Genomic DNA, 27,919 nt, shown 5'->3' with positions numbered 1-27,919 from the left:
TTCCAGATACACCATAGAAGTGTATCCATTCACAGGGATCCATTCACAGTTTTCAGGTTTTGGCAATTATGAATAAAAGTGCTGTAATCATTGTATAGGATTTGTGTAAACGTAAGGTTTTGTCTCTTGGGGTAAAATTGTAGCTATGACATCTGTGAATTATCTCGTAAATATAGGTTTGACTTTATCAGAAGATGCCAGACTGTTTGCCAGGGTGGACAGTTTTGCGTTTCCGGTGGCAAGGCACGAGAATCCCAGTTATTCCATTTCTTTGCCAGCACTTATTACTTTGTGCTTTACAAATTTAACCGTTCTAATGCATATGTGTGGTAGCATCTCATTGTTTTAATTTGTGTTTCCAAATGAATAATAAATTGATTAAACAAATCTTTTCTTGTGCTTATTTGCCATTCTTGTATCTTTGGTGAAATTTCTCTTCTTTTACCCTGTTTCATTGGCTGGTGGTTCAATTTTTGAGAGTTCTGTGTATATTCTGGATACAAATCTTTTATCAGATGTGTGTTTTGCAAAAATTTTCTTCTAGTCCGTGGTTTGTCTTCTTGTTCTCTTAAGAGTATCTTTGCAGAAATGAAGTTTTCAACTTTGATCATGTTGAATTTATCAACTTCTGCATTTATAGGTCTGTGCTTTTGTCATATCTAAAAAATCTTTGCATAACCCAAGAACATAAAAAAATTTCTCCTTTCATATCTTCTAAAGGTTTATAGTTTTAGGTTTTACATATCTGTTTGTGATTCAGTTTTAATTAATTTCTTTATTTCATGGAGGATATGGATCAAGGTTCTTTTTTTCTTTTCTTTTTCTTATGTATATTCAGTTGTTCCAGCACCATTTGTTGGAAGAATTATCCTTTTTCTCAGGTGCCTGGGTGACTCAGTTGGTTAAGCATCTGTCTTCAGTTCAGGTCATGATCTCAGGGACCTGGGATGGAGCCCTGTGTCAGGCTCTTCCCTACAGCTTGTGCTCTCTCTCTCTTTTGCTCTGCTTTTCACTCCCTCTCAAATAAATAAAGTCTTTTTTTTAAAAATCATTTTTCCATTCAGCTTTCTTTGTACATTTGTTGAAAATTGGTTCATCATATATGTTTGAATCTAGTTCTATACTTATATTCTGTCCCAGTGATCTATGTGTCATTCCCCTGGCCAATATCACAGTGTCTTTGTATAGTAAATAATGAGAGCAGGGTGTATGAGTCCTCCAACTTTGTTATTTTTCAAAATCACTTAGGCTATTCTCGCTTTTTTTCCCCCCTTGTCTTTTCACGTAAATTGTTGAATCAGCTTCTTGATTTTTGTCTGAAAGCTCCAAAACCCTACTAGGATTTTTATTTTGATTGTTTTAAATCTATAGATCAGTTTAGAGAAAATTGACAGCTTAATAATAAAGAATCTTCTAATACAGGCACATGACATAGGTGTCTTTATTTAGGTCTTCCTTTTTTTCTTTCATTAGTGACTTGTGGTTTTTATCATATAGCTCCTGTAGACTTTTTGTTAGATTCTTAACTAAGTATTTCATGGTTTTTGGTGCTATTGTAAATAGTACTTTTAAAATATGTAATTTCTAGTTTGTTCCTAATATATAGAAATAAAATTGATACTTGTATGTTGACTTATATTCTGCAATGTTGTTAGACTTATTTATTAGTTCTAGTATATCTTTGTAGATTCCTTATGATTTTCTACATAATCATATCATTTATGAATACAGAGTTTTATTTTTTCCTTTACAATCTATACAGATTGTAGTTCTTTTTCTTTGCTTTTTTGCACTGACTCGGACCTCCAGTATGGCTTTGAATAGGATGCTAAGAATGGACATTCTTGCCTGGATGGTAAGAATGGACATTCTTGCCTTGTTCCTGTTCTTAGAGGGAAATTACCGTTAAGTAGAGTTATATTTGCTTTTTTTCCTAGTTGAGGAAGTTCTCTTCTGTTTTTAATTTGATGAGAGTTTAAAATACCTCCTGCCTTGTATTCTGTACCATAATTTATATTATATCATAATTTAGACAGATTTTCTATTTTAGGAGATTTAAGTTATTTGCTATAAAGGGGTAGTGATGAAAGTTATTGTGGCTAAAATCTTTTGTACCTATCCTTAAATATGAATAAGTTTCTAAAAGTATAATAGTTATTTTGAAAGATACATCATAAAGGTGCCTTGGTGGCTCAGTCTGTTAATCATCTGCCTTCAACTCAGGTCATGATCTCAGGTTCCTGGGATGGAGTCTCTCATCAGGCTCCCTGCTTAGCAGGAGTCTGCTTCTCCTTCCTGCTCTACCCCTGGCTCCTCCCTGCTCATTCTCTCTTGTTTTCTCTCTCTCAAATAAAAATAAAAAATAAAAATCTTAAAAACAAAAAAACAAAAGATACATCATAGTTTTAAAGCTTTCAATACACCTTGCCAAATTGCCTTGAGAAATGTACCAGATGATATTCTTGCCAGTGAATATAACTAGTTCCTAGAATTCTCATCAGTTATGGAAAAGAAGTGATATAATGGTTTGATGTTTGTTAAAATAGATTTAATTATTTCTGTTATGAGTTCACAATCCTTGTTAATTTGGGAAGTTGAACTTATAAAGTATAAACGAAATATTAACCCTTACAGAAAGAATCATCCTGTCACAGTTACTATAACACTGTTTTCTTTTTTTGTGGCCCCTCTAGGAGCTTTTCAGAAAAGTTCGAAGTATCTTAAATAAACTGACACCACAGATGTTCAACCAACTGATGAAGCAAGTGTCAGGACTTACTGTTGACACAGAGGAGCGGCTGAAGGGAGTCATTGACCTGGTCTTTGAGAAGGCTATCGATGAGCCCAGTTTCTCTGTGGCTTATGCAAACATGTGTCGATGTCTAGTAACGGTAAGAAGAGAGGAAGGAGTAAAACCAGAAATCTCCAAGAGGTATATTCTCCCCTCACTACACATTCTTCCCAGAAGTGTTATTGGGGTAACATAAAGGGGAGAATATATTTTTAGCACTTTTTTATATAATATTCTCAATGTATAAAAAGAATCTTGCTTTATTAAAATATATCCTCACCTCTGGAGGGGATATGGAAATAGACTGAAATAGGCCTGATACGTTCCCACCCAGTGTGAGCAATACTGAATAAGTTTTAAATTAGTAATGTGAAATTATTGGCCTGAGCAACCTACCTCTCCTGTTGTCTCTTATAAAGTGAATGCTTACATTCACATTTAATTCAAAACTGAAAATATATTGGTTCTAATTTGAGCCTCGGTGAAATGAAAAGATAGTTATGGTCATAAAAGTTTCAAAAGTGATCATTTCATCTCTTAGAAACTATTAGATTTCTTTCTTTTTACATTGTCCACAGCCATTTAATCTCTACAGCCTGTCAAATCTAGGGCAAGACAGAATGGGAGACCAAAGAGCTTCTGGTTAGTGTTCATTGTCCTCTGTTCTGCAGTCAGAACACTACCATGTACCATCTGTGTTTTCTCTGCCTGTTACTGTTACCCAGGTACTTGTGTCAGAAATGTGTGTCCTTTAACATTTGGGGTTTTTTCTTATCACAATTCATTGTCATTTGCCTTGTTATAAAAGTGCAGAATTCTGTCATTCTCCCAGTATTTTTGAGTCCTGTGTCAAAGATAGGTAAGTCTGTTGTGACCTGGAAAGTTTACTTCTTCTGTCTTTAAGGAATTTAAAATTCATATTGGGAAAAAAAAAAAACAACTTAGCATTTAACAAAATGATCACTTAGAGCATATTCTGTGAAATTGCAATATGTTGATGCTTGAATGGATGTTCTAGACCTAAAAACCAAGTAGAAGAAAAAAGAAATGACTATGTTATTGGTAGAGTGACAGACTGCTTCTGTGAGGCAGGTAGCGTTCAGGGTGGGCCTGAGAGGATCCGTGGCTGTTGGGGGAACAAGTGTAGAGCAGCAAAAGCTCATGTCTGAGGCCGCGCATGCAGGGCATTAGTCATAGATACGGGCCTTTTGTCTCACAGTTCTGGCTTTAAATTTTAACTTTAAAATTTAAATTTAAGTCCCTACTCTGCAAGCTGCTAACTCAATAATAAACTTCATAATAAATTATAATGAGTTGTTATAAACTTTGTAACTTCATAAAATTATATTACCTCATTTTTTAATCATAAAATAAGATTAAGTCACGCAGTTTGAGGCTATTACAATGATAACATTAATTTACTAATAATATAATTTAATGAGATTGTTTATGTAAAGTTCCTAGCTCAGTATTTGACCTGTATCATCCCTAAATAATTCAGAATTATATTGGTGGTGGAAAAGATTGCAAAGGTCTTAAAATGCTGGCTGATTGAGGACGATTGTGATAACAGAAACTATTTTTTTAGCTCCTACTAGGTTGCATTATGGGTAGATGCTTTACATATATTCTTGTTAATAGCTATTATAACCCTGGAAGTTTAGTATTATTAGCCCCACTTTACTGAACAAGAAACTGAGACTTAAAAAAGGGTAAGTAACTTGCTTAAAGTCACATTAACTAGTAAGTGGCAATGCTAGAATCCATGTCTAGGATTCTTGAGCCACTTGCCATATTTCTTTCTAATTACCATACCGTAGGTATCTGAAGGCCATCTCATGCTTCTCATTTTCCTTGTGGCAGGTGGCAACCATACCATCTTGTAGCCACTTATTAGAACTAGGACTAGATCCCAGATCTCCTGGCTTATACTTTAGTACTTTTTACTAATTTTAGATTTAATCCTACAGGCAGTGAAGGATTATTAATTTGTTGTTGTTGTTTTTTTAAGATTTTGTTTATTTGAGAGAGAGAGAGCACGAGAGAGTGGGGGGAGGGGCAGAGGGAGAGAGAGAATCTCAAGCAGACTCCCTGTGAAGACGGGAGCCACATGTGGAGCTTGATCCCACAACCCCAAGAACACAACCTGAGCCAAAATCAAGAGTCACTTAAGAACACTTAACCAACTGAACCACGCAGGTGCCCATGTTAATGTTTTCAATAGAAGAGTATCTTTGATGAAAATGGCCTTTGGAAAGGCAATAATAGAAAGTAGATTAAAATACAATCATAGATAAACCAACCACTTACGTGAATTTTGTTATGATTCAGCCCTTTTTAAATAAGATTGATTAAACTTTACTAGGTTATTTTTAATTACAGAATAACCTTTGGAGTAAGTGCAGCAGTAAACGGGGTGTCAGAGAGAAAGCTGCTGCTCTTCTTTCAGCCCCATCCGGTTACACCTCCCTTTGTGAATGGCTTATGTCTGCACTTCCACAATTTTATTTATATTCATAAAAGTATATAAACACATATACATACATATAAAGAGAATACTTTTGGTTTTGTAGTAGTTAAATTCTGTCACGTATGTATTTTTTTGCAGTTTACTTTTTTTCACTTAATATGTTTTGGGCATATCCCTACGTCACTACAGAGATTTTACTCCTACTTTTTTAGTAGTTGCATAATATCTGAAGATACATATATGCACATACATGCATCATAGTTTCCCCAGCCTTTTTTCTCTCCCCCCTTCCTCTTTTTCTTCCATGTTGTTTCTACTTTTTTGGTTTTTGCAGGTTTTCTTGGAACCACAAGCAGCACTCCAATAAACACCAAAGTATACTTCCTTTATTTACATGTTGAGGATTTACTTTTTTAGTATGAATTCCCCCAGAGTTATATACCAAATGATAAAAGTTTTTAAACTTTTTAAATTGAAGTATAATAGACATACATGCTATTGGGGAAAAGAAAAATTCCTCATTTGTTGCTTTTGTCAAATGTAATGATACAGTTTCTTCATGGCTGATCTTAAGCCAGTTAACAGTTTGACAGTAGTTCACAAAATATCAACTGAATAGTTGGCTCCTGTGACCCAGTATGAGCTAGCTTTAGCACACCATTACAACATGCATACAGAAGGTTATACAGATCATTAGTGTACAGCTCAGTGTATATCAGTGAAGGGAGCATACCTACCACCCTGGTCAGTAAATAAAACTGTACTGTTCCTTATTCCTTAAAAGTAACCACTGTCATGGCTTCTAGGACTTTTGAGATACTGAGGGCTTAAAATGAAAGGGGGCAATGGAAATAGAGTCATCACTGGTTCTTACTATGTAGAAAATACAAAAATCAGTCATGGGAATAATGAAAATCCAAATAAGAAAAGCTAATCTTTTAGGAGAAAATTGAGACTATCGTCATGAATGTTGGGGAAAATTTTGTTTAGCAAGATTAAGATTCAAAGTGAATAACAGAAAGCTATCAAAATTTGACTATTAAAATTTACAATCCTTGGTGTGTAGCAAATGATACCATAAATAAAAAGATAAAGCCACAGCATGGCAGAATCTATTTGGAATACGTAATAATTGATAAAATATTAAAATACAGAATTAAGGAGAAAACTCGGTAAGAAAACAGCCCAGTTAAATGGGCAATTTGTAGAAATAAAAATCTGTTAGCTGATTAATTTAACAAGATATTCAGTGTTATTCATGATTAGGGAAATAACAAACCGCAGTTCTATAGAAGTCACACTTGTTAGAGTAGGGAAAAAAATGAAATCATTTTAATACAGTCACTTTGATGAGTAATTAAACTATAACATTGAAGATGTTCATATACTATTCCTCAGGAATTTTACTTCTTGATATATACCCCACAGAAATTACCAGATGAATACAAGGAATCTTTTTTTTTTTTTTTTTTTTAAGATTTTAGTTATTTATTTGACAGAGAGAGACCACAAGTAGGCAGAGAGGCAGGCAGAGAGAGAGAGAGAGAGGAGGAAACAGGCTCCCCGCTGAGCAGAGAGCCCAATGCGGGACTCGATCCCAGGACCCTGAGATCAATCATGACCCGAGCCGAAGGCAGCGGCTCAACCCACTGAGCCACCCAGGCGCCCCACAAGGAATCATTTTTAAGAATGCTTATTTTCTGTATTGGTTTTAATAGTGAATAATAGGAAACAAATGAAATAAGCCTAAAGAAGACAATAGGTATACCACAATTTATTTGGTCAGTGGATTTGAATAGTAACATAATACAGCAGTTAAAATTAATGAAGTAATACTAAATGTGTTAGGGGTAATCAACCTCAAAAATAGTACTGAATAAAGTATAACATCATTTAATAATATTTATAATATGCAAAATAAAATTATTGCTTATACTAAATATATATATAATAAAATTAGACCATTTGGAAATACTAAACATCAAATTCAAGGTAAGAGATAAAAAGTCTTTAGATTAAGGACAAGTACACAGGAATAAGTATTAGAGCTTCTAGTTTTGACAAGTTAGGTGATCCAGACCACCCATTCTATGGATAACAATTAGAAAAATTGGCTACATTAATCTTTAAAATCTTGAATGTATCAGAGAACTAAAAGACAGTAAAGAATTACTAAGGTTAAGATCTTTGAAAGTGTAGAAATCCAAAGAAAAGTGACACATTTAGTAAAATTTCCCCCTAGAAGAGGCAACTAATATGTCTTGAAAAACTTGTTTTTCAAAAATTCATTGGACTAGGGGATAGAATTTGGGAACAGTGTTTACCAAAAGAGTGTTGGAAGAGGCTCTGGAGCTTGACTCATATTTTAGGTTGATTTCCCAAAGGACTGCATGCTTGAAACACGGACGAATAGGAAATTGACCTGCTCTCACAGGGACTGGGTGTAGCTCAACATCAGATAATCTCAATCCTTGAACTAGAATTGTAGTGATTTCTGAATATGTTAGTGCCTGCTAGGTGCCTGGAAGAAGCAAGCACAAATTCTTTTTAAAACTATCATATATATAGGGCTCCTGGGTGGCTCAGGTCATGATCTCAGGGTCCTGGGATCGAGTCCCGCGTCCGGCTCTCTGCTCAGCAGGGAGCCTGCTTCCTCCTCTCTCTCTGCCTGCCTCTCTGCCTACTTGTGATCTCTCTCTGTCAAATAAATAAATAAAATCTTAAAAAAAAGAAAACTATCATATATATTTTTTTAACTGTCATATTAGTATTCAGATTATTTCTGAACAGTTTTTCAAATAAAATGTCCAGCACATAGTTAGAAACAGTAAGTCACACAAGGGAAAAAAAATCACCATGAATGGGAAACAGCAATAAACAAATTTCCCACAGGTACTCGAGATATTGGCTTTTATCTGGCACAGACATCAGGTAATTGTATTATATTCAAGGTAATAAAGAGTAGCTGAAATTTTTAACAGAGAAAGAAAAGGTATCAAAAGAACGAAATAGAAATCCTAGAACTTAATATATAATAAAATTCAGAATCTAATGGATTGGCCTAATAGCCAATTAGGTACAGATGAAATAAAGAATTATGAAGTTGGGGCGCCTGGGTGGCTCAGTGGGTTAAAGCCTCTGCCTTTGGCTCAGGTCAGGTCCTGGGATCGAGCCCCGCATCGGGCTGTCTGCTCCGCGGAGAGCCTGCTTCCTCCTCTCTCTCTCTCTCTGCCTGCCTCTCTGCCTACTTATGATCTCTGTCAAATAAATAAATAAAATCTTTTTAAAAAATAAAAAATAAAAAGAATTATGAAGTAGAAGATGTGTCTGCACAATCCATAAGAAGCAGACAGACCAAAAAATAAAGATACAAAAGGGAGGGTAAATGATGAGGAAGTTTCTATAAGGTCAAACTTTGCTTTAATTGGAGTCCCAAGAGGAGAGAGGAAGGAGTGGGAAGAAAGCAATGGTTGAAGAGAGTGGCTGAGAAATTTTTCATAAGTACTAAGATGTTAAAACCATAGGCTGAAACAATTTCCTACAAATCCCAGTCATGAATAATAGTAGAAAAAGTGAAAATGAAGGAAAATGTTTAGACTGGTGATATAGTAAAGGCTTACATTTAAAAAATAGAAACCAGGATGGGGAGGAGATATTAAAAAGAATAATAATTTGTTAGTAGATTTCTTAGGACCCAAATGTCACTGTGTACAAAAAAAAGATTGGTAAACTGAACTACATTAAAATTTGCATATTTTTCCTCAAAAGATGTCATTAAGGGAGTAAAAATGCAGATCATGTATTAGGAAAAGATAATTGCAACACAAAACCCAATGAAGGGTCTAGATCATATTTTTTGTCAAGCTAAAAAAAATCAAGAATAACTCATTGTTTTAAACAGACAATAAACTTACACCTACTATTCACCAAAGAGGTCATCCAAATGACCAACAAAATGATGACATTAACCAGCTAGGTATAAAACTTTACATTAACTCCAGACTGCTTAACTTACCAGGATTTGACAAGTATGTGAAGCAAGAATTCAAGCATTGCTAGTGGGAATATAAAGTGGTGTGGTGGGGGGCCGCCTGGGTGGCTCAGTGGGTTAAGGCCTCTGCCTTCAGCTCAGGTCATGATCCCAGGCTCTCTGCTCCTCCTCTCTCTCTGCTTGCCTCTCTGCCTACTTGTGAGTTCTGTCTGTCAAATAAATAAATAATAAAATCTTCTTTAAAAAATTAATAAATAAACTGGTGAGGGCCACTTTGGAGACAAGCTTGGCTGTAAAAGCTAAAGTTGGGGGTGCATGGGTGGCTCAGATAAACATCTGAGTCTTGATCTCTACTCAGGTCTTGATCTCAGGGTCATTAGTTTGGGCCCTGCACTGGGCTCCACACTGGTCATGGAACCTACTTTAAAAAAAAAAAAGGAAAGAAAGAAAGAAAAGAAGGTTGAAATTATTTTTTGCTGTAATAAGCATTTCCATTCTTAAGTGTGTACCCAACTGATAAACCTACATTTCTTACATACCAGGCAACATATGCAAAAATGTTAGTAGCATTTTTTGTAACAGATGAATAAATAAAAATATTGTAAAAACAAGCAAACAAACAAAGACAACACCCCAAAAAAGACTTTGAGCATAAAATAAACTCAAGTTGTTATTCTTCTGTTCATGCATTACCCACTTACAACATATGTCTGAGAGTCTGTGATGTGTCAGGAACCATTCTAGGCACTGGGAATTTATTTAGCAGTGAAAAAAACAAAACAACAAAAAAGCAGAAAAAGTACCAGCCCTTAGAAGTTTACATGCTCATGGGGTTCATGAGATGTGGACTTTGATTTGAATTATGATTAAACAAGAGCCCAGCAGTTTGAAATTGCCAACAATCCAACTAAAACTTTTATTTAACTTAACTCCAAATTTCGATACAGGACAATAATCTCTCTTGTCTAGTCTACTCTGTTAGCCATTCAATTTGATTGTCATTCTCCTAAGAGAAGTACTGAATTCTAGTTAAATGCTTTGCATTTTATGGAGGGGGGCTTTGTTCGTACTTTTTATCTGCGCTGTGGCAGGCATGCATGCCTCATCTATAAAGGGAGGAACTAATTTTTTGAGCATTCTGTGCCTTGTTATGCCATATCCAGAGGTTTCATTGTTGCCACTCCTCAAGTGCTTCAAGTGTAAACCATGCAAAGAATGGGAGGGTTGAGTACAGGAAGAGACGCTGAAAGAATGAAGGAGACACACTTAATCTCATCAGAAATAAAGCCTAAGGGGTGCCTGGGTGGCTCAGTGGGTTAAGCCTCTGCCTTCTGCTCAGGTCATGATCTTGGGGTCCTGGGCGGGAGCCCTGCATTGGGCTCTCTGCTGGGCAAGGAGCCTGCTTACCCCCACCCCCTCACAGCCTCTTTGCCTACTTGTGATCTCTGTCTGTCAAAGGAATCAAGTAAAAAAAAAAGTGGAAGAAAAAGAAAGAAACAAGGAAAGCCTAGAAGTATAGGGGCACCTAGGTGACTGAGTCAATTAGGCACCTGCCTTCGGCTCAGGTCATGATCCTAGGGTCCTGAGATTGAGCCCCCCCACCCCCAGCATCGGGCTCCCTGCTTGGTGGGAAGCCTGCTTTTCCCTCTCCAGCTCCCCTTGCTTGTGTTCCCTCTCTTGCTGTGTCTCTGTCAAAAAAATAAATCTTAAAAAAAAAAGAAGCAGCAGCTTTGAAGTACAGACCAGGAAAGTCAGCTTTGGGCAACAGCAAGTGGCTAGAGTCAACTGGAAGAGGAGGCATGTTCAACTCACCTGATGAAATATGCAAAATACTTTAAAGAAACGTTGAGGAGAAATGACTTACCCTATCATAACTCCATTTTGAATCTTGTGGGCATCTCTCAGAACTCCATACCGCTTCAGATGTGTCTAACCAGAGATGCAGTTTAATTCATATGTTTGTAGTACATTCAGAGTATGTGTGTTCATTCAGTTTTTATAAGTAATTTCGCTAAGGTCAGGACAGAACTACTGATAGAGAGTAAGTAGTATGTCACCATGGACTCAGGAGGACAGTTGGACAACTGATTTATTACTGGTCACCTCATGTGTTAGAGGTGGCTTGGAGGTGCCACTTCATTACACCAGTCATTCCAAATACTTTACTTCATACCGGAACCTGCTTCAGGAGCAAAATGGCTCCTCGGCCGTGGGTTCCCACTAGCACTGCTTATGTTCTGAGATAGCTTGGAAAATCGGGAGCATGCTAAGCATGGTTAGGGCTGGTCCTTTCATACTCTAATCTCTTATTTGACTACCATAAGTAACACAGAGCTGGCAACCCTTGCTCTTTTTAGGAATAAGAAGGATTTACCCTCAACAGTAGCAAATATATCAGCAGTACAGGCCCTTTTGCTTAAAGAAAATGACTACCTAATGCTGACAACATTCATATCCAAGATTGCTGGGTGACTGATATGTGCACAGATCTCATCCCAATATGAGATGATACATGGTATGATTAGTTTACAGTGTAATATGTTATACTGTTAGTTTACATTTGTGTAAAAATGAAAAGCCAGGTTCTCTCCAGTGTATTTAGCTTACCGAACAGCCTTACTGAACTATTCCCCCTGACTCCCTTACTACCCGGGAAACTATCTCAGACAACCCATTTATTTATTTCTAATATTTTATTTATTCATTGACAGAGCCCAATGGAGGGCTTGATCCCAGGACCCTGAGATCATGACCTGAGCTGAAAGCAGAGGCTTAGCCCACTGAGCTACCCAGGGCCCCCCAGACAACCCATTTAAAAAACATTTCTTAGTTTTGATTGTGGACTACTGCTTAAAGAAAATTAAAGTTCTCACTGTAGCACATCACCTTTTTTCTTTTTCTTTTTCTTTTTCTTTTTTTTTTTTTATTTTCCATGATCACACTTGCAATTATCTACCTTGTTCATTGTTACTGACTATATGTTTTTGTCCCCCACCCCCAGTTCATATGTTGAAGCCCTAACCCTTCGTCTGCTGGCATCAGTAAGTGGGGCCTTTGGAAGGTAATTAGGTTAGATGAGGTCCTAATGGTATAGCCTCCATTAGTGCCTTTATAAGAGGAAGAGACTCAAGAGCTTCTTCTGACCACCACTTGAGGATATAGGAGAAAGCCGTAAGTCAGGAAAAGGGTGGCCACCAAGAACTCAATCTGCTGACACCTTTGTCTTGGACTGAGAGACTGGGAGAAATAAATGTCTGTTGTTTAAGCCACGATTTTATGGTAGTTAGTATAGCAGCCATTGCAGACCAAGACATCCACTCATCATGTCTCTTCTAACCAAACAATTTCACTGGGTCTTCTGAGCAGTCAATGTCCAGCAGACAACACAGGCTGACTTACTGATGTCATAACCCTGTTGAATTTATCATCTCAAGAACAAAAATATTACCATGCATCACCATTCCCAGAGAATATGTTCTCACTGGCCTATTTCCATATTCCCACTACCCTGTTCATCATCCCAAGAACATTAAAACCATGTTCCAAAACAAGTCCTTAGGAGGTTGTATAGCTAGGCATTCATTCATTTGAAGATATGTGTACTTGCAGACCTCTGGCCATTCTGGTCATTATTTAGTTTGATTTTATCTATATTTCCATTTGATTATATCTAAAAAGCCTCTCTACAGTCATTTTTTTATGACTTGTACATGGGAAATCTCCCCTGATCATCATTTTTGTAGAGCAGATATTCCTATTTCTTGCCATTTATGGCTTTCTTCCTAATTGCTTAGTGAGCAGACTTGGCTTACATGTTTTTTTTGACACCCATGTTATAATTTAGATTACTCTTTTATTTTTAATCATAAACATGAGTATATAAATAGAGCTGTATTAGCTGATTAAACTCTTGGTGATGTGCCAGCGGCTGTCGTTTGCATTACTTAAACTAACCTCATGTAATTCTTCCAGCAGTCCTAAAAGACAGATGTTATCATTCCCATTTTAGAAAGAAATAAAGGTTTGGTGAAACTGAATAACTTGGCCAAAGTCAGCTGGCAGAGCAGGGATTAGTTTCTGTTTGAACAGCTATTTTATAATTCAGTCTATAGTCATTAGAATGTCTCCTTTTGCAGTTGAAGAGACTAAAGCTCAGTGTTCAGTGTTTCAAACATCCCATCCTTCTCTGTGACTTACAAAGTGCTTCCACTAAACCTATTTCATTGGATTCTCAAAGCAGCACCCTAGGTTAGACTTGGGTATTGTGTCTCCCTTATTCTGGAGGATGAAATGGAAACTTGGGTTAAAAGAATTGCCTTTGTTTAAAAGTAAGTAAGCTTATCTTCCATTCCTTAATCCAACACTCTGAACATAGCCTTCCCTGTACAAAAAGTCTAAATGGGGTGCGCCTGGGTGCCTCAGAGGGTTAAAGCCTCTGCCTTCAGCTCAGGTCGTGATCTCAGGGTCCTGGGATTGAGCCCTGCTTTGGGCTCTCTGCTCAGCGGGGAGCCTGCTTCCCTTCCTCTCTCTCTGCTTGCCTCTCTGCCTACTTGGAATCTCTGTCTGTCACATAAATAAATAAAATCTTTAAAAAAAAAAAAAGCCTAAAAGGCATAGCTTTTTATATCCTTTGTGTAGGAAAAGCTCTCCCTTACCTTGTGTCATTTCTACTTGTTCGCTGTAAAGCTAAGTGCCATAAGTTGCATTTATTTAATCTTTTCGATTCATTTTAATTCTGGTCCCTCTCCTCATGAGAGTGTTGCTTGGATTTTCATACTGTTGTCCACAGTCTTTCCATTGCCTGCACATTACAATCCATAATACAAGAAACATCTCTTTAGGGCTGATAGATTGTGGCTCAGCCGATTTTTATCTTACCGATTATGTCCATAGTATTAATGTAGGTGATGCTGGTAAATATGCCAAAAAGCTGGATAGAACTTTTTGGCTGGTTTACTGTGTTCCTGTAAAGCAACAAATTGGAAACAACTGCTGAGGGTTTTGTTCTGCTGATTTTTAAGAGTTTTAGTTTGTTTTGGAACCTAATATCATGTTGTTGGTCTATTATATATCACTTTGCTCATGGATATGCTTTCTGGTTCTCTTTTGTGGTACGTTGTTTTATGTTCTGGGTCCTAAATAGAGTCCACTTTTGGCTTTTCCTTTGGAAAGCCCTTGCTTTCATGTAGCATTTCTTTCTTAAAGGCTGATTAAATGCCTGCCTTCCTTTGCAGTCATGGAGTAGACCTGATTATGCAGTTATCTATGGTCACTTGAATTTGTTTGGTTTGAATTTGGTGATAAGGACATGTTAGTTTTTTTATGCTTACTAAAAAAAAAAAAATATTTGGTGATTTTACCCTCTTCCTGAGTTAATATTTCCAGCTGAAAACAATGTGTAATGAAATGCTTGCTCTCTTTGTTGATTAGAACTGGACTTGTTCGGGCATTTGGCTGGCTTGGTCAGTGGAGTAAGCGACTCTTGATCTCAGGGTTGTGAGTTCGAGCCCCACGATGGGTGTAGAAGTTACCTAAAAATAAAATGTTTAGGGCGCCTGAGTGGCCCAGTGGGTTGGGCTCTGCCTTCGGTTCAGGTCATGATCTCAGGGTCCTGGGATCGAGCCCTGAATCGGGCTCTCTTCTCAGGGGGGAGCCTGATGCCCACCCCACCCCCCGCCTGCCTCTCTGCCTACTTGTGATATCTCTCTCTCTCTCTGTGTCAAATAAATAAAAATCTAAAAATGAATAAATAAATAAAATGTTTAAAAAAGCACTGGACTATTAAATGGTCTTTCATGTGTCGTAGCACATCTGTTGGAGAGTGTGCCCATCAGTTCTAACACAAATCCAGTATAGCATTGTAGTCTTCAATTCTCAAGAAGTTTCTCTAGCCATTTGACCTTAATCAGCAACTGTCCAAGTTCATTCTGGTTGATAACATTAACTTTTTTGTGAGTGTAAATACAATGCATTCTGTTTTTTTACGAAGTTCTCCCATTAAACCTAGGGCAAAGACCATGCATTTCAGAACTTTGAGAGCCATTTTGTGATTCCAGAAAAAACATTTCGCTGTGTTACACAGTAGCTGTTCAGAATGGTGCTTAGGGAGGTTGCATTTGTAAAATGATGCATTTTAGTCAATCAGTGCACCTGTCCACTTTCTTATAAGAATGTCTCTGTGTTTAGTTACACATAACCTTGAAGATAAGAGCTATTGCTGTTACTAGAAAGCAGTTCTGAGATTCGAACAGAAACCCTGTAAGCATCTTGCCTCCACATGTACTACCCCCTCCAGTCTGGGTCTTCCTGTGTATGAAAAAAATGTTTCACAGGTGCCATTTTTTAGACTAAACTTTCAGAAACTTAGTATTTTCTTTGGGCACATAAGAAATAATCAGTAAACAAAGGGCATGGATAGTCAAGGTAAGTACCAGCATCGCATTGTTAATGACATTTCCCCAAGGACAGGATATCTCAAAAATCATCAAATTTGTCCTCCCCACCCCTCTTCTGCTTTTTTCTAGAATAAGGATCCCCACCCACAACTGTTTTCCTATGGCCATGCTTTATGTCATTTCTATCTGTTCCTTTAAACCAGAGTATCTACAATGGTAGTAAAAAAACAAAGGTAAAACCCTGTAGAGTTACAAAGGTCTTAGATAAGGACAGAGCTGTAGTTGTCACAGTAAGACATGGATTTCAAAGTCAGCTAGAGGCACAACCAACCATAAAGATAGAGTACATTTATATGAAAGGAATGTATATCTTTTCTGTATAAAATTACAGACCTCTTACCACTAAAACATGAACTGCCTGAAACTAAATTGTATACCTCTTATAAAAGCTTACCTGTAGTTCATTCAGCTTTACCTATAGTTAGACAATAGGTATTTTGAGAGAATCGTCAAATGTTTTAAGTAATCTTGATGCTTTTGCATTTTCCTATATGGATGCAGCTGAAAGTACCCATGGCAGACAAACCTGGTAACACAGTGAATTTCCGGAAGCTGCTACTGAACCGCTGCCAGAAAGAGTTTGAAAAAGATAAAGCAGATGATGATGTCTTTGAGAAGAAGCAGAAAGAACTCGAGGCTGCCAGTGCTGTGAGTATTTGCACAGAAAGACAGTGTGCTTATGCTCTCTGTTAGCGAACAGCATTTTCATGAAGCTGGTTACATCTCCCTATTTCAGTAGACGACTGTGGCTTTTTTCATGTGGAGACATTATATTGACGTTTAGAGGAATGCTTTATTCCTTTTAGTGCCATCTGTTAGAGCAGCTCAACCTCCTAAGACAGGAATTCAGAGCCCAGATTTCAGAGGGGTCACTGAGTTCCAGAAATCTCCTGAAATGGATGCAAAGTTTTGGGTGTGGTGCAGTTTTTCTAAGGAGTAGGACTACAGTTACTGTCAGATTCTCAGTCTATCCCTGACCTCCCACAGAGCACAAGACCATGAGTCCAAGTGTATGTTCTTAGCATCTTGTGTGCAGTACAGTTGTCTTCATCAAGCTCCCATTACTCTTCCTTATACAACAGCCAGAGGAGAGGACGAGGCTTCATGATGAACTAGAAGAAGCTAAGGACAAAGCCCGGCGGAGATCCATTGGTAATATCAAGTTTATTGGGGAGCTCTTCAAACTCAAGATGCTGACGGAAGCCATCATGCATGACTGTGTGGTGAAACTGCTGAAGAACCATGATGAGGAGTCCCTGGAATGCCTGTGCCGCCTGCTGACCACCATCGGCAGAGACCTGGACTTCGAGAAGGCAAAGGTAAGCACCCCAATCTCAGAAGCACCCAGAGTGGCCTCTGTCAGTTGTGAAAAGAACTAGAACCATCAGCAGGAGTGTTCCAGCTCACCCCGGCAGTCTAGGCTCCTTCTTTGTCTTGTTTTGCCCTTCTCATTGTCAAGTGTTCGGCCAATGAGCTCCTTATCTCCTTTCCATCATGGTAAGAAGTGATGAGGCCAACTTGTGAATTGTTCAGATTATTTGTCCCTTTTCCTTTTTCTGCATGACCATCTCACAGGTTTTTTGTTTTGTTTTGTTTTTAAAGATTTTTCTTTCTTTATTCGACAGACAGAGATCACAAGTAGGCAGAGAGGCAGGCAGAGGGTGGGGGTAGGGGAGGAAGCAGGTTCCCCGCTGTGCGGAGAGCCCAATGCTGGGCTCCATTCCAGAGCCCTGAGATCATGACCTGAGCCCAAGGCAGAGGCTTTAACCCACTGAGCCACCCAGGCCCCCCTCACAGGTCATTTTTATTTATAGCAAATTATCGGCAGAAATACAAGGAGAATAGCTACTGTGGGCCAGGACTGAGGGTGTTACGGAAGTGAAAACCTAGGAGTATTCTTAAGTTTATGCTCAAGTTAACCACAGGGCTATCTAACCATAATAAAAGAAATCATTAACGGGGTGCCTGGGTGGCTCAGTGGGTTAAAGCCTCTGCCTTCGGCTGGGGTCATGATCCCAGAGTTCTGGGATCAAGCCCCGCATCTGGCTCTCTGCTCAGCAGGTACCGTGCTTCCTCCTCTTTCTCTGCCTGCTTCTCTGCCTACTTGTGATCTCTGTCTGTCAAATAAATAAATAAAATATTTTTAAAAATCATTAACAATATTATGACTCAAACATAACATGGTGCTCTCCAAATAAGGGGGCAGGAAAATTAGAAATGCTTTGAAGAAATAGTATCAGAAATGTTTAATAACATCAGAATCAGCTGGGATTATGTTTGTGACAAAAAATCAGCTGTGGTTTATGTAAGATTAAGTTTTCTCACTCGAGTAAGTAAAGTTCAGAGGTAAGAAATCTGAGGTTGCTTTGGTGGCTCAGGGGTGGTAAACAGTTCAGTCACTCTCGCTTAACAATTCTGTCATCCCCAAAGTATAGCCCTTGGCCTTACATTCTCAGCGGAGAAGGTTGGAAAGAGGCAAAGGTCACAGCCACCTCTCTTAAGGAAGGTTTCAGGGGCTGCAGCATGACACTTCCATTTTTATTCTTTGCCTGTCATGTGACTACAGCCCTTAGAATACATAACCTTTATTTTGGGCATCATATGCTTAGTTAAAAATTCTGCCTCATTATCTTTTGGCTATAAGTTGTATACCTAGCCCTTTTAAAAATTTTATATGATAAAAGTACATTTGAGTTCCTCAGCCAAGAATACTGAGTATTTTGTCCCTTGCAGCCGCGTATGGACCAGTATTTTAATCAGATGGAAAAAATTGTGAAAGAAAGAAAAACCTCATCTAGGATTCGATTCATGCTTCAAGATGTGATAGACCTAAGGCTGGTAAGTAGAAAAATGTAAGGCAACTACTCCAGTCTTTTTTAAGGAGTCGGAATAGGGAGGATGTCCAAGTATGTGCATGTGTAAAAACGTAATGCTGCAGGAAGGACTTCCAGAACTGAACTGACGCACTTCCACGACAGAGCTCTGTGAGAGAATAGAAGCACATATACGTGCCTCTTACATTTCTTCTCTCTGTGCTAATTATGAAACCACACTGTATTTTTAAAGTCAGCCATTCTGAATTCAAACTGTGTTCAATTAAATTTAGTTTTAGTGTGCTAATCGGGACTCCTCATCTTCAAAATGGTTATATTTAACTTCCCTGAGCCTTACATATTTATTCTCTAAGATGGGAATGTTGCCTACCTTACATGTGTGTTATAAAGCTTCAGTGACGTGATTTTGTAAAGTGCCCAGCTCATAGGAAGTGTTGGTGTTTTTTCTCCGTTGTTTTTCCTGTATATCCTCCTATTCTGCTGCTGCTGCTGCTTATTTCTCATAACAGAGAAATTACCACGTCCACCTCTTTTCTCTATTCTTATTTACTGCAGCTGACCTTAAACTAGAGAAAGAGAGTGCAGGTTCTAGCTCTTCCCTGCCCTATACCTAGACCACATAGCATTCATGATGGTTCTTTATCTTGCTAAAGGTTCAATGTGACCTCACGATTCTTCTTATTACCAAAGCCACTACCAGATGATCAGAATTTATGGGCTGATTTGGACATATTTGCCTCCTTGCGTCTAGGAAATGTAAATAAACATAAAAAACTTATTCACCTGTGCCCTCAACTACTTGTACTTCTATCAGGTGTTGGGATTATAGTTGGGAAGGAAAGGGAGAAGTATAATTGTAATGAGACAAATTGTCTTGTCCTTAATAGGATAATCAAAGGGCAGAGAGGTGGCACTTTGTGCAGGATATGAGAACCATGATATGGAGGAAGAAAAATGCTAGTCATTCTCGATTTAGAGCCCCCATGGAATGCGCTATGAATTAGGTACCAATAACCCAGATGAAGGCAATGCTGAAGAACCCTGAGCTTTATTGATTCCTCTTCTGGCTCCTCCTTACAAATGTAAAAGATAATTATTTATTTATTTATTTTTAAAGATTGTGTATATTTATTTAACAGAGAGAGACAGCAAGAAAGGGAACACAAGCAGGGGGAGTGGGAGAAGAAGAATCAGGCTTCCACTGAGCAGGGAGCCTCCCCGATGTGGGGCTCAATCTCAAGACCCTGGGATCATGACCAGAGCCAAAGGCAGATGCTCAACGACTAAGCCACCCAGGTGTCCCACAAGATAATTTTTTAAAAATAGATTTGGATCAGTCTTTCACTCTTTTTATTCATTAACATTGGAATACTTAGCATATAATAGTTCAGGGTTGGTTGAGACAAATTTAATCTTTTTTAAAGATTTTATTTATTTTTTAAGATTTTATTTTTTTATTTATTTGACAGAGATCATAAGTAGGCAGAGAGTCAGGCAGAGAGAGAGGAGGAAGCAGGCTCCCCACTGAGCAGAGAGCCCGATGTGGGTCTCGATCCCAGGACCCTGGGATCATGACCTGAGCTGAAGGCTAAAGGCAGAGGCTTTAACCCACTGAGCCACCCAGGGGCGCCTAGATTTATTTATCTGAAAGAGAGAGAGCATGCAGGGATAAGGGGCAGAGGGAGAGGGAAAGAAAATCTCAAGCAGACTCCCTGCTGAGCATAGAGACTGTTTTGGGGCTCGATCTTACAAACCTGAGATCATGACCCAAACCAAATCAAGAGTCTGTGCTGCTTAACCAACTGAGACTCCCAGGGGCACCAAGACTAATTCTTCGTCTCTAATTCTAAACTGCACATGGTGCCATCTGTAAGACAGATGAAAAAAAGTACTGTAGTACAGATTTTACACTTTTCCAGCAGTGAGAAGTATAAAATAGATTTTCAAAATTTTATTTTGTTCATTTTTTGTTTTCTAGCTGATAATGTTGTTTTCTCCTTTTATAGTGCAACTGGGTATCTCGAAGAGCAGATCAAGGACCTAAAACTATTGAACAGATTCACAAAGAGGCTAAAATAGAAGAACAAGAAGAGCAAAGGAAGGTCCAACAGCTCATGACCAAAGAGAAGAGAAGAACAGGTGAGGGGTGGAGACCACTGGAGTGTTAGGAAAACTAGGGAGATGAATGACAGATGTTTAAAAATTCTGTATTTAGATGTGAAATGACATCAGAAAGAATAAACAAAAAATAGAGTGGTAATTTGTAAGTGAAGCAGTTTCACCTGGAGACTGGTTTTTGAGTAAAACCCAAGAATGCAGGACTCATCATGGTTTCTTTGACTACTTTAAAGTCATTAATCAACAAGGCTTTATTGAGCATCTTCTGTATACTCAGAATTGGTGAGGGATATAAAAAGAAGCAGAAGATACAGTTTCTTTTCTCTGAAAGCTTACAGTTTATCTGAGAAGGCAAAACTAATAAAGGGAATATTTGTCAAGTAGAAGATAATAAAATTATGAAATGTATTCTCAAGATTAAGACTCAAAAAAAAAAAAAAAGAAAAGAAATAAAAGAAATATGGGGCAATGGGGAACAGATTATATGACACCACAAGGTAGCAATTAGCCAAAAGCAAAATGTAGAATATTTTATAAACAGCCTAGTTTTTTTTACAAAACAATAATACCAGGTAAAATACAACAAAAGCAAAAAACAGAAGGGAAACTGTAGATTAAAAAAATTTAAGAGGCTTGGCAACTGAATGCACTGTGCAGACCTTATCTGGACCATGATTTGAACAAACCTCAATTGTAAAAACCTATCTTTGAAAGAACTGGAGAAATCTGGATATGTACTGTATATATGCAATTATGGAATTACTGTTTTTAAAGTTGGGATAACATCATGGTTATTATCTAAAAATGATAATCTTTTTGGTTACATATGCATACACATGGATAAAATTATGTAATTCTTGAAATGCTACAGAAAAAAGGAGAAAGGATAGATATAAGGATATTTGCAAATGTTTTAAATTATTGCTGGCTGTTGAGCACATTGGGGTTCGTACTATTTTCTTCTATGCTCAAAAATTTCCATAATCAAATTAAAATAAAAATCTTCAAGTTTCCTCAAAAAAAAAAAAAAAAAAAAAAAGATTGTTAAGACTCCGAGGAGAAGAAGAAAGCAAGCTAGAACACATCTTTATTTTAGGAATGCACCCTTGAACTGAGTCCAGGTGAATGCTAAATATTTGAAATGAAAGGAATAATTTTAGTCCTGAAATTAAAATAAATATATATTGTGAAGAGGCACAGACAAGCCTGATTGGAGCAAAGTTTAAGTGTTGAGACTCAGTGGGAAAATGTTTTTCTGAAAGAATGGAGCCAGATTAAGAAATTTTGACTTTGTACATGATAGACATCAAGGAGCCATCAAAAATTTTTAAACAAAGGAATGATGTCATGCTAGTGGTATATAAGTAAAACAAGTCTGATCATTTTTACATGATGAATCAAAGGGCATACTGAACTCAGAAATGTTGCATTGCTGAAATCCTGGTAACAATAATTATAAAAGGAAGAAATGGGTGGGAAAATATGAAAGCTGACATAGAAGGCATTCTGCCCTGCAGAAAATAGGAAGTTCATTGACTAAGTTTAAGAACACTGGAAGAGGAAACTTCTTCAGAAGGGAAATGATCATTCTTCTCATAAGCCTATTTGTTTTGAGATGGCAAGAGGGCATCCAAATAAGAGCTTTCATTTGTCCACTGTGCTGTTACGTGAGCATGGCAGTTCTGGGTCATGTAAATAATGGTTGAGAGCATAAACTCTGAAGCCAGACTGTCTGGGTTTGAATTTCAGCTCTCCTACGTTGTAGCTGTAGGACCTTGCACAAGTCACATAATCTGTAAAATGGATCAAATAATGGTTGCTGGGGTTTGTGTGAGGATGAAGTGAGGCATAACGTGTAAAGTGTTCAGCATAGCAACCGGCACAGAGTCAATACTCAACGACCGTGAACTGTTCTTTATCACAGACAGTAGAGCTCAGAATGAAGTTATGAGAGATGAATCCTCCATGGAAGAAAGTGTTCTTTTAAGTTTCATGGGACACCACACTCCCACACCTTCTTCACCCTAGAACCTAACACAGTGCCTTTCACATAATGACTTATTATTGAACTAGACTGAAAGCCCAGTCCATGGGAAGATGTCCATAGATGACTAAAGAAAAGAAGTCTTGGAAAAATGACAGATAAAGAACAACTGGAGAGGAAGAAGGACTAGGGTATAAGAAAAAAAACAAGAAACAAGTTTGTTTATGATCAGTAATACTGGATAGCAACAAAGAAAATCATGTATGTGAGGATCAAAAAAGCTTTTGAATAGAGAGTTTGATGGTTTACATTCAACAAATATAAGTGCCTGTCACTTAACAGGAGAAACAAAATCCCTTACTTCATGCAGCTTACACCGTACCAGGGGGACAGACAACAGATGCTCAAATAAAATATGTAATTTTGTGAGGAAGTTAGAGTCATGCCAGGCTTGGTGGGTAAAGGTACAGTTCTAAATAGGGTGATGGTGGTGCCTGTTAAAATTCGAATTTGAGTGAAGACCTGAAGCAAGTGTTGAGGGAATTAAGCCATATGGGTATTTGGGGAAAGGTTTTTAGGCAAAGGGAATAATAAGTAAAAGGCCCTGAAGTAACATTTTCAAGGAACAGCAGGGAGGTCAGAGTGGCTGAAGCAAAGAGCATAAGGAGAGAGTAGTGGAAGATAGGGTTTGAGATGGGGGAGGCTGGATTACTCAGAGCTGGTAGGCCATTTAGAAGTAATTTGGTTTTTTGTCTGAGTGAGATGGAGAGATTAATAGGAGAGATTAATAGGAGTGTTTTGAGTAGAGCAGTCACAGGACCTGACTTGTACTTCATTAGGGTCGTGCTGGCAGCCATGAAACAGACAGTAGAGGGCGGAAGCATTGGAGCTAGCAAAGATGTTTTTATGCTTTAAGTGTTGCTGGTGAAAACCAAAATGGTAGTGTTGGTAGTAATAAGACGGAGCTAGATGCTGAATATATTGTAAAGGGTAAACTAACAAGATTTGGTGCCAAGTGAGAGAGAGAAATAGGAACAGGGTTTTTGCCTGAGCAGCTGATGGGTTGGAGAAGCAGGTTTTGGGGGAATGAGCCAAGTGTACTGTGTCATTTGACACTATTAAGTGAAGTAAACTTTGTAATAAATACTTTCCACCTGACATATCCTGAAGGGTTCTTTTTTTTTTTTTTTAAGATTTTATTTATTTATCAGAGAGGGGAGGGGAGAGTGAGCACAGGCAGACAGAATGGCAGGCAGAGGCAGAGGGAGAAGCAGGCTCCCTGCTGAGCAAGGAGCCCAATGTGGGACTCGATCCCAGGACGCTGGGTTCATGACCTGAGCCGAAGGCAGCTGCTTAACCAACTGAGCCACCCAGGCGTCCCTCCTGAAGGGTTCTAATCATGCACCATAAACACTAGATTTGGCCCTTGTGTCAGTTAGTTTCTCCTAGGTCGGCTCTCCTGGTATTTCTACCTGATATTTTCATATCGTCCTGGATGTTAAAGAGATGGTCAGCAATGCTTTAATAATCTCTTTGGTCCTTTTCCTTGATTTTCATTGGAGCTCCTGAGTTGAAAATACTGCTTACTTACTCTGTCGCTGTCAAACTGACTTGAGGTAGATGAGAGACGTACACTCTGTTCTCCCTGCAGGTGTCCAGAGAGTGGATGAAGGGGGATGGAACACTGTACAAGGGGCCAAGAATAGTCGGGTATTAGACCCCTCAAAATTCCTTAAAATCACTAAGGTGAGTGTGACATTTAAAACACAACTTATGACAGCCTGAGAATGTGACTCTCAAAATTATTTCTTGTTCATAGCAGAAATAGCCATATTACAGATTTTATAGGTGAGTATTTTTTTTTTTTTTTTTTAATGCAGATGCTTTTCTACAAGCCAGTATTGTTCCGTATATTCTTACTACTCATTCCTGCTGTTCCTCTCATTTCTTGGAGAGTTTGCTAAAAGGGAAGTGATGAGTTTATGATGATGAAGTTATGAGATGCTTACTATAGGAGAGATAATAATAAAGATACTTTAGTAGCTATAAATTGTAAGCTTTATACAATGTATCCTTAGCTCTGGGGAAGAAGCAACTACCTGCTTAAGCCTAATTTGAATTAATGGTTTGCCATATCCAAGGCCTCAAAGAAATCACAGAAGACTACTACTAGAAATCATTCTGTGATGAAGATGCAAATATTCTACCTTCCTCTCTTGATAATCCGTGGGCAGTAAAAGGAAAAAGGTTTCTCTTAGCAGATGTTTTCAGCAGTAGAAGTTGATCACTGTAAGTCACGTGAAGAACCTTGGAGAACATAGAACAAGTGGCATTACCTTTTGTAAAAGTAAAGCTCCTACAGCCCAGTTTTACAAATCATGTGCAATTCTGGTTTGATCCTTCCTATGTCATGTACTTTGCATAGTTCTGAAAATTTGCAGCCTACCGGTAGGATACTAATAGCAATCTAAAGCTATTGTGGAATCACCAAATGAAAGAGAACTGACAGAAAGAAAAAGAGTTTGAGAAAATTGGAAGAAGATGGACTATGTCATTTTCATCTTCATGTCAAAGTATTGCTTCAGGATAGAACATTCCATCTCTAGATTGCCCTTATTTTAATTAGCAAAGATCCTATTCTCTAAGATTCTGGTACATTCTTCTAGTTATTTATGTCTCAGTGCAGGGATTCTATTGCCAAAAACAGCTTGATTCCCATCCACTTCTGTTTCTAGCAAGAGATTTATTTTATTTTAACAAAAATCTTGTGTTAAAAAGATAATCCCTCCAATATCAACCCCAACATCTTTGAAAATTACATCAGTACTTACTAATAATACTTGTGTTTTTACATATTGTTTCCGTGCATGGATGCTATAAAAATGAATAGTGTTGGTATTAAAACTACAACATTATTAATATTGTGTAAATTGGTAAATTCTTAATAAATTTGGTGTATATTCCGATAGTTGCAGTGTAGGTACGCTATTTAAATACCCTAGAAAAAGTTGAAAGCCATTAAACAAAGGCATTGTTAACTGGGAGAGATTCGTGTGAAAGCATGTGGTAGAGCAAGGCAGCACTATGAGAATTTATGAACACTTTTATTGCAAAGAGCTACATTGCAGCTTTCTGTGGTATGTGTCTTCTATTTATTATTGAATTCTAAGTCCATTCATTTGTGCTGAAGTTGTGTTTGGGGGATTAAACCTTAAAGAGGCATTTTAACTTCCTGTCTAATTTCCTATATTCACTTTTTTTCTTACTGCCTTTTATTGAATACTGCAATTCCACTTCCCCATCCTTAGCTCCCACAATGCTTTGCTGAAATATGAAATCTTTGTGCCATCTGACCTGTTTTCTGACAGTAATTTGAAGAGATTAATCCATTAATTTTGTGGTATACAAAATTTATATATTCACTGGGCATCACTAGACAGGAGGAATTACTAGAAACTGCTTACATTTAGTTCAATGGTGTACCAACTTAGAGGACCTGAATGCATTCTGCAGACCATTGGTTCCAAACTGTTTTGTGGATGCTGGATTCCAAGAAAGTAGTTCAGGGTCCACCAGAATCCCATGTGAATGTGAATAGCTCCAGTTTATATTTCTTAAATTGTTATTCCAAGGAGTATTCTTTTTTTTTTTTTTTTTAAGATTTTATTTATTTGTTTGACAGAGAGAAATCACAAGTAGGCAGAGAGGCAGGCGGGGGAGCGGAAAGCAGGCTCCCTGCTGAGCAGAGAGCCAATGCGGGGCTCAATCCCAGGACCCGGAGACCATGACCTGAGCCGAAGGCAGAGGCTTTAACCCACTGAGCCACCCACGCGCCCCCCCAAGGAGTATTCTTTTTGCCAAAGTTGGTTTTCACTGCACTGAAGGGGGAAAGAAGATAAACCATTCTAGGGGCACCTGGGTGGCTTAGTTGGTTCAGCAGCTGACTCCTGAATTCGACTCAGGTCATGATTTCAGGGTTGTGAGATCAAGCCCAGCTTTGGGCTCTGTGCTCAGCGAGGAGTCTACTTGAGATTCTCTTTTTCCCTCTCTCTCTGCCCCTCCGTGCCACTCGCATGCATGCTCACTATCTCTCTGAAATAAATAAATCTTTATAGGAAAAGAAGAACAATAATTCTGGAATGATTCCTATAATTGTTTTGTGGTCACTTATGTTACAGCCCACAATTGATGAGAAAATTCAGCTGGTACCTAAAGCACAGCTGGGCAGTTGGGGAAAGGGCAGCAGTGGTGGAGCAAAGGCAAGTGAGACTGGTAAGTAAGCAGTGTCCCTTCTTGGGAACCTGGATGTGATCTGTCAATATTCAGCTTATAGCACACTCCCACAATCGTTTAATAATGGTTTTAGGAAAAGATCTATAGACGAAGGGTGCCCAAACTTACTGGTGTCCTTCTCACTATGGATCCTTAAGTATTTTAAATATTTACAATTTTTTTAGTTCAGATAGGTTATTTAAGACTTTAATTTCTTAGGTTTCTTTGTTAAAGTTGATGTTCACTAATTCAGTATAACTAGAGAAATTACTAGTACCCCAAAGGAAAAAGAAAACTCATTTCGCTAAGAAAAAGAATTATAAAAGGAAGTTGTAAAAGAATTGAAGTGAAATATTTTCCAAAAATTTTAAACAAAAGTCACATTTTGAGAGATCAAATGTTAGATCATGACAAACACATCTTTTTAAAGCTAAGAAAGTCCGATGGAAAGTAAAAAACTTCATTGTTAACCTCCTTTCCATATTTCCCTTCTATTAAGGAATTTTGACCTTCGATTTCTTTAAATTTTAAAAAAATTGTGTTAAATGGGAAGCCTGGGTGTGTCAGTCAGTTAAGCGCCTGCCTTCAGTTTACGTCTTGATCCCAGGGTCCTGGGATTAAGTCCTGCATTGGGCTCCACTTCTCCCTCTGCCTGCCATTCCCTCCACTTGTGCTCTCACTCTCTCTACAAATAAAACTTGTTAAAGATTTTATTTATTGATTGATTTGAGGTAGAGAGAGAGTACACAAGCAAGGAGATGTGCAGAGGGAAAAGGAGAAGCAGACTTCCTGCTGAGCAGAAAGCTGGATGTGAAACTTGATCCCAGGACCCTGGGATCACGACCTGAGCCAAAAGCAGACAGTTAACCAACTGAGCCACCCAGGCACCCCTAAAAACAATTTTTTGTTTTGTTAGGGGTGCCTGGGTGGCTCAGTGGGTTAAGCCTCTGCCTTTGGCTCAGGTCATGATCCCAGGGTCCTGGGATCGAGCCCCGCATCGGCTC

General features: G+C 38.1%; 1 protein-coding gene across 18 annotated transcripts in view; it reads left to right on the top strand.

Moving 5' to 3' along the window:
• The window catches only part of EIF4G3 (eukaryotic translation initiation factor 4 gamma 3), a 355,154-nt gene that overhangs the window by 282,861 nt on the left and 44,374 nt on the right, over positions 1-27,919 (top strand). For all 18 annotated transcript variants that reach the window (XM_059376541.1, XM_059376540.1, XM_059376533.1 and 15 more), the window contains 7 exons: positions 2,694-2,891; positions 16,209-16,355; positions 16,790-17,026; positions 18,441-18,545; positions 20,548-20,680; positions 24,295-24,389; positions 26,822-26,915. In XM_059376541.1, coding sequence (XP_059232524.1) covers positions 2,694-2,891; positions 16,209-16,355; positions 16,790-17,026; positions 18,441-18,545; positions 20,548-20,680; positions 24,295-24,389; positions 26,822-26,915 — 1,009 coding nt within the window. The remainder of the gene's footprint in view (positions 1-2,693; positions 2,892-16,208; positions 16,356-16,789; positions 17,027-18,440; positions 18,546-20,547; positions 20,681-24,294; positions 24,390-26,821; positions 26,916-27,919) is intronic.

The sequence above is a fragment of the Mustela nigripes genome, chromosome 14 (genome assembly GCF_022355385.1).
Source record: "Mustela nigripes isolate SB6536 chromosome 14, MUSNIG.SB6536, whole genome shotgun sequence".
NCBI lineage: Eukaryota > Metazoa > Chordata > Mammalia > Carnivora > Mustelidae > Mustela > Mustela nigripes.
The sequence above is the reverse complement of the archived record's forward strand: the minus strand, read 5'-3'. Positions and strand labels throughout refer to the sequence as shown.